This window comes from Rhynchophorus ferrugineus, unplaced genomic scaffold, assembly GCF_030347505.1.
Source record: "Rhynchophorus ferrugineus isolate W39M unplaced genomic scaffold, kcgeb_rfMv2 rfM4, whole genome shotgun sequence".
Taxonomy (NCBI): Eukaryota; Metazoa; Arthropoda; class Insecta; order Coleoptera; family Curculionidae; genus Rhynchophorus; species Rhynchophorus ferrugineus.
The window spans coordinates 4,555,225-4,562,801 of NW_027472583.1; the positions used below are offsets into that span (position 1 = coordinate 4,555,225).

The 7,577-nt window shown below is 30.4% G+C and overlaps 2 protein-coding genes across 3 annotated transcripts; one reads left to right on the forward strand and one right to left on the reverse strand.

Annotated features, from left to right (window-relative positions):
* Positions 1-1,486: 1,486 nt before the first annotated feature.
* On the reverse strand, positions 1,487-6,171 carry EloA (transcription elongation factor elongin A). Of its 2 annotated transcripts, none has more exons than XM_076404420.1 (8): positions 5,839-6,171; positions 5,633-5,735; positions 5,428-5,583; positions 4,010-5,376; positions 3,783-3,958; positions 3,635-3,726; positions 3,100-3,579; positions 1,487-2,122 (listed from the first exon to the last, which is right to left on the reverse strand). In XM_076404420.1, the coding sequence occupies exons 1-8, from the start codon at positions 5,926-5,928 to the stop codon at positions 2,022-2,024; spliced, it is 2,565 nt and encodes an 854-aa protein (XP_076260535.1). In that variant the 5' UTR covers positions 5,929-6,171; the 3' UTR covers positions 1,487-2,021. The 2 variants fall into 2 exon arrangements, with proteins under 2 accessions (XP_076260535.1, XP_076260536.1); XM_076404421.1 differs by having other exon boundaries at positions 1,649-2,122; positions 4,010-5,373; positions 5,839-6,071.
* Positions 6,172-6,596: 425 nt separating this feature from the next.
* On the forward strand, positions 6,597-7,429 carry LOC143196604 (peptidyl-prolyl cis-trans isomerase-like 3). The gene is made up of 4 exons (XM_076404429.1): positions 6,597-6,737; positions 6,796-7,032; positions 7,084-7,202; positions 7,254-7,429. Exons 1-4 carry the CDS (start codon positions 6,735-6,737, stop codon positions 7,378-7,380), a joined length of 486 nt encoding a protein of 161 aa, XP_076260544.1. The 5' UTR covers positions 6,597-6,734; the 3' UTR covers positions 7,381-7,429.
* Positions 7,430-7,577: the final 148 nt, after the last annotated feature.

A 7,577-nucleotide genomic window follows, 5' to 3' on the forward strand; every position in this document is an offset into this window, starting at 1 on the left:
TAGTGATGTTCATTAAGAATTCTTCAGTCTGGCCAAATTATGAACAAAGAATTTTTCTTGTAGAGTGTTACTAGACAACTGTTGGAAGTTTTAAGGTATTTTGCAATTTGCAATTAAGTCCATCCTACGTTAACTTCTGTTTGCAAAATTGGAAATCACTTTCTCATTAAAATTGCTTATTTCGGATATTTGTTTTTCAGCATGAAAAGAGCTGTTAAATGATCTTGGACCACTGAATATACGAGAAATGTTTTGATGCCTTTTAGTGTTGAAAAACACCTTTTGGCTTCTGATGTCATGGGAGTTGTTACCACGATTTCTAATAATTATCTAGTTTTCTTCAACGTGTCTCCTACATGGTTTGCAATTTAACATTTTGGAAGAGGTAGTGCACCATTTAATGTTCATCAAGCACTTCTTGAATAAATAATTGACAGTTCAGTTCGTAATCGTTCTTTATCAAGTGTGGGATAAAAAAAAACATAAGGAAGTGAGTTTATCCTCGTGAAATTTGCCACAGTACTCACCAAGGTATTCCGAAAAGAACAGTGATGCAACTACTAGATGTTTTTTTTTAAATGAAATCGATCTTTTATATAATTTTATTTCATTATAATATCACAGACCTCCAAAGTAGAAATTCGGTGACCAAATTTACTGTTGCCTGGACGCCAATAATGCCATCTCTGATGGACGATAAAATTTCTTAAACAATCTGATATAATGACTATTTCACATTTATACTGAGTTAAAGATTGTCGATAAAACCGACACAATATCATCGATTAGTGTTTGAAATGTATATGAATAAAAATAAGCTGGGGAAACGGGTGGTAATAAGAAAGATACACGATGATTCCAGTGATATCTTTTCATTATGGTTTAAAATACACATTTCATCGAATCTCTTATACAGAAACTTAATTTGCAAATTATTTTAAAGTGTTATTTATCTAGTTATGTCAAGTTGTTTAACAAGAAAACACGTTTTTATGGTTTGAAATACATTTTATTACTCAATATAATTTTTCTGACCTTTAAAACACTTGTTCTTCCAAAACTTCCGCCTTCGAACTCATATCGTATATATATTTGTCAGGTCTAGTGTTGATGTTTCTTTCAAAGACCCCTTAACACTCCATACTGTTCTAATTTAACTTGCACTTTTAACAATCATCCATTAATTTGTCTTGGTACTACACCTTCCAAAAATTTGAATTTTATATAAATATAAATATAGTAAAGATATTCGATGACACGTTGAATATACAAAAAACTTTACACGTGTTAAAAAAAAAAGATGTAGTACCATTAAATAGCGCGATAAAATTTACCAAAAAACCTATTACACCCCATTAATATAATAAAAATGGTATCAATTGATATGAATGTTAGGTAGCACTAATAGAACTCCTCTATAATGGAAGGCTATTTTCTCATTTAACTGTTCATATATACTACAATAGATGTGCAATGATCTAACAGGTTTCATGTTTGATATTTTATTTAAAGTAAAAAACTATTACAATCAAAATTGTATCTGTATGTTGAGAAGCATATGCCACAGCCGTTATTTCACATTTATATCTCATACTGAATAAATGAAACTCAATGTTGTTTAAAAGATAAAATAAGAAAATCAAAACATGCTATACAATATTGTTATTTACAAATATATTTACAAAAACGTCACAAACAATATTAAAATCCATGGTAAGGCATTCAATTGACTATTTTTGTATACAATAAAAATTCAAATGGGAAAAATTGTAATTGAAATGAGCTATCTTATATACATTTTGTGAAATATTTGTACTATATACTTGCAATATATAGATAATTCTCCCTTAAAAAAATCTCTTCATTTGCACCATATATATAAACAATACAATTATATAAATAAACCTTAGTTAAAAAGTCCCACAAAATGCATGAGAAAAAAAAAGTATAATTAATAAATATGTTGCTAGATTTTTTTTAATTAATATAAATAGTACTTCTTTACCTATGTAACATTCTAACTATCTACGGCTGAAATTTTTCAGCAAAGATAAAGTTTTAGCCATCAAGGGTGCTTTTTTCGGTTTCAGGTTGGAACTATGACTATGACTGTGACTGCTGCCTATAAATAAGAAAAGGTGTTACTATTGTATTACCATATAAATAGGAAGGGTTAATTGCTCACACAAAAAATAAGCTAAAATAATGCCACATATTTTATAGAATACTGGATAATCGAGAAAGATTCCTATATGCATCAAATTTTATAAATAAAATCATTATTTTGGTCTCATCTCGTTTTCATTTCAATCTTATTGGATATCTAGGTTCTGTTCAATCTCACTGATTTAGTACTGAAATCAACAGGTAGTAGGTATGAATATAAAAAATTGCATTGCCAATACTTAAAACTAAAAATAAATATTTGTAAAAACGATTCCTTCTTCATATAACCGTTATTGGATCTAGACTTAAGTAAATTCTAACTTTATAGCTAACAAAAAAGGATTGGGCTTGTGAATGGGCTATTTATATTTATAGTTAATTAACCACTAATTTTAAGGAATTAATTAACTTATCAGTAAATATTTGCATTGCTTTATTTTGTTAGCAATTCGAAATGTGAAATGTTGTCGTGAGTTGTTGGACTAAGACCATAATTATAGTAGTTTAAGGAAAAGTAGGGAGATGGATAAAACAAATGCCATGCAACGGAAAAATTAAATGAGATGGCATAAACGGTCATATTTCAGTTTAATGCTTAGCATAGGTATGTCGGCTGGCCAGAAAATATCGATATTTTTTTACAATAACGACATTTAACAAATCCTTTAAAATTAAGCACCGAAATAGAATATATAATAGAAATTATTTTTTTTTAAATATCGACTAGAAAAATATCGATATAACGGTCAAGAATATAGATATTTTTCCGGAAACTCTAGCTTAGCACAATATATAAAACCATACTATTACTTAGGTTATTTATTTAACTTATTTATATTGTGTTAACTTGGGTAATGGTTGTTTTTGTTTCAAACGTTTTCCCAAAGTGATGAGAAAGTATTTAAAACTTTAGATTAATTAGTTGTTACTTACTTCTGTCTGCCGCTGCACGGCCTGGATTGGGAACAGATACTTTTCCCGCCTCTCCAGTTTTGGCAAGTTGATTCAGTCTTTCCGAAGGAGTCTGTGATGGTTTCTTAATATCCACCAAAGTACCGTTCTTGGCTTGTTTTCTGGCGACATTTCGCGGAGGTTTGGCAACACTGTCCACATAAGCCAACTTGGTGGTTCTGACGGGAAGTGATTTGTCTTGCGCCTGCTTAATGTTGGCGGTGAGAGCCTTTAGTTTGGCTTCCCGTTCGTCCAGACATCGCATGTACATGTCCCTGGCCGTCTCCATTTCTTCCCGCTTCTTATTCCTGAAATCTTTTTGACAATGCAACGTCCATAATTCATCAGTATCTTCAATCAAGTAGGGGTTGTGAAATTCGAGCTGAAAGAGTTGGTCTGGAGTGGCTTTCTCCAAAATGGGTTTTAAAATTGAGTATGGGACACCACCAGTGTATTCCAAGGCTAAATAAGAAAAATCATTATAATTTCATAAATTAACTATGATTGAAATAGTTACCATCAATGTTATCTTGCAAGATTCTGCTACACATATCAAACAAAGTAGGAACTTTAGTGAATCCAGTCTTATTACCAGAGTAAACTTTGGTTCTAAAACATAACCATATTACAATACTGATTTAAGATATTTTAGATAATGGATTTACCTTTGATGCTTTGCAGTAATTACTCTTGTTAATGCCTCATCTTCAGACAATATTTTCCTTGGTTGAGTATCTAATGGAAAGGCTATAGGTTTATAGTTAGGAGTGATTGGTGGTAATAAACTTGATAAATTAATATCTAGGGGTTCCAAGTTTTGCTCTTTTAGCAACTTCAGATCCTGTAAATGTATATATAAAATATTTGTTTATTTTTTTACGATGAGACTCACATTTGAAAAGTCCTCTTTTTTTGAGGATGAACTGATGCTTGTACTAGGTTTGGAAATGTCAGTTGTTTTTTGTGGTTTCTCCATAGACTTGGTTGGTTTTTCCATTGATACTTTGACTTTATCATATGATGAACCATTTAATTTTTTTTTTGATTTCCCATATACTGTTGGTTCTAACATGCCTAAAGCATCAGCAAAACTTGTACCTGATTCAGAATCAATTCCATTAAGTAATTTCCCTATGGGTTTGGGAGCTTTCACTTTAGGTTTATCTTGTTTTGAACTACTATTGTTACTACCACCACCACCACCGCCATTACTTTCTTTATTTTTCTTATCACAATCAGTTCTTTCCTTTTTCTCTTGTTTACAATCAGTAGATTCATTGTCTTTCTTTTCTTTGGTTTTAGAACTGTGACTGGAGGAACTTTCTTTGGATTCTTTATATTTTTTATTACTGTTCCCTGTTGGTGAAGACTCTCTATCTCTTTTTCTATCACCGGATGTTTTACTCTCTCTATGATCTTTCTCAGACTTTGAACTACTATTTTTTGAATCAGACTTTTCCTTTGATTTGGTGTGAGAGTGTCTGTTATCTGAATCACTTTTGGTTTTATGCTTTTCTTTTTCAGACTTTTTATCATTCTCATTGGTATGCCTAATACTGCTATCTTTTTTGGAGTGTCGATCATGATTTTCCTTTTTAACATCTTTATATTTGTTACTACTCCCAGATGATTTATGGTGATCATGATGTTTTCTATCATGTTTCTTTGAATCATCACTACTTTCTTTAGATTTTACATGTTTTTTGTCACTATTATAGTCACTCCGATGTTTATGACTTGTTGACTCTGGCTTATCTTTTCGTGAATGAACTTTAACCTTTTCTTTCTTACTTTCATTTTCTGAACTGGATGAATTTTGTTTTTTATGTTTGTTAGACTTTTTGTGTTTTCTATCAACTGATGAATCATTAGAATCTTCACTAAGGCTTGCGTCTGAGGAACTTTTTCTTGTTTTCTTGTGAGATGATTTTCTATCACTACCAGATTTATCACTGTCTGAACTATTACCACTTTCACTAGATTCACTAAGTTTCTTGCGACTAGATTTGGTTGAATCACTAGACTTAAGTTTTTTTGATTTATATTTAGATTCAGAATCACTGCTGGTGGAGCCAGAACTATCTTCATCTGAAGAATGGGATCTTTTGGAGTGTGTTTTATGTCGGTCTTTACTCCTACTTCGTTGACTATTTTTATTAGTTACTTTAGAACTTTTGTGAGAGTGGGATTCATCACTGTCACTCTCTTTATCTGTACTACTATGTGAATCATCTTCACATATTTGTAGAGATGCTTCTGCTAGGATACAAAATAAATATATGTTAATATAACAAAACTTTAACTAATTACCATGATTGTCACTATCATTATCCTCATCATCGTCATCATCATCTGAGTCATCCTTTCTCTCATTCTTTAATGCTTCCTGCTTAGCTTTTTCTTCTTCACCTTTTACCATTGATTTCCATTTATCTACCAAATTTCTTGCATTTTCACTTACTTTGCCTAAAAGGTTTAGTTTAATAGATAATTAGTTAATTAATAAATGCTATACCTTCAATTTTCTTTAGAGAATTAACTGTTTTACCAACACCTGTTTGCTCTAAATGACATACTTGAATTGGTAATCTGGATAGCTTATCAATGGCATGAAGGATCTATTGGAGTTACAATCAGTTAGTAACTATTTACAAAAATGCAAATAAAATAAAGCTACATTTTGTAATTATAGAAAATAGTATATGGGTATATTAAAATTACCTTTTCAGTGTTTCCAGTCTTTGTATGCTTTTCTAGACTATCTTGATAATGTCTAACAGCTTGTAATAGTCTATTTGTTGAGTCTTCCATATCTTGAAACTAAAACGACCTACTTTATGAGAAAAATCCCTTGTTTTACAAATATGTATGAACCAGATGGAATCTATTTTTGTTATTCTCTATAACATGATTTATAACGAAAACTACACTTAAGAGATCACTAACACTGTATCTCACTAAATGAAACCAAAAAAAGTTAAAAAAATCAAAATGAATTAAATATTCATCTCTACTTTTAAGGAGAGCTTAAAAACTCAAACTGACAATTGTAATAAGACTGTCAAATGATCGACCATAGAGTATGTGATTGACATAGAATATTATATACAGGGTTAACTTAATATTTTATTGCAAATTTATTTTGTGTGGTCTTAGCAGAGGAGGCTCTGGAATTGCATTTGATTGATTAGTTTAAATTACTATTACGGGCATCTCTAAAGGAAATATTTTGTTATGGAGGCATATAAATATATCTGATCTATATTTCTGTATTCTACGGACAGGACAGGGAATTTCACTCCGTTCGAAATTCGAATCGAATCGAATGAATATTTTTAAAAACGAATCGATACTTGTAAATGGATCTATCGAACTTTTAGTTCTAAATTAATATTGATCTTAATAATCTAGGGTTTTTGATCAGAGTTTCCAGCTTTTGTTTTGAGATTTTCCCCCTCCGCTTAACTAGTGTATTTTGCGTCGAAAAGTAGGGTTGGAGTGAAAAAATATCGATATTGTTGAAAATCGACATTTTTGTTTTGCCGATATAACGGAATTCATAATTAAATGACATTCCCAATTAACAATATAACCTAGCTGCTTTATTTATTTTTAAAATGGTTATTGTTTTTATGTAATTTATGTGTATTTTATTTATATATATAAATAATATTTTAGTCTGTTACCCTTCATACCGACGTGGGAAAAATTAAAATAGAACTTTTTTGTGAGAGTTGTCCTAAGGCTTGTGAAAATTTTCTAGCGTTGTGTGCTAGTGATTATTATAATGGTTGTTTATTTCATCGGAACATCAAAGGTTTTATAGTTCAAACTGGTGATCCTACTGGAACTGGTAAGGGTGGAACTTCAATTTGGGGAGACAAATTTGAAGATGAATTTAAGGAACAGTTAAAGGTATTTTAAATTTATATTTTATATGCCATATAAATTATTTAAATATTCTAGCATAGTGCCAGAGGAATAGTATCAATGGCTAATAATGGACCTAATACTAATGGGAGCCAATTTTTTATATCTTATGGACCTCAGCCTCATTTAGATTTAAAATATACTGTTTTTGGAAAGTATGGTAGAGTATAATTTGTTTATATTACCTCTTAAACAAACTGTTTTAGAGTCATTGATGGATTAGAAACCTTGGATGAACTCGAAAAGTTACCAGTTAATTCTAAAAACTATAAACCTCTTAATGATACTAGAATTAACAGTGTTACTATCCATGCTAACCCATTAGCAGGTTAATATTTATTCTAAGTATAATTTTATAAATAAATAAGGCCTTTATACTGAATCTTTATGTTTTTTATTTAATAATTTTTCTGGCATTTAGAACGCTTGATATAACTTGAGATTGAACTATGTCTAATTCCTACTAAAACCTATTGGTACCCTTTTTTTTTCTTTTTTGTTGATAGATTAAGTTTTAATAGCAGAGAAAG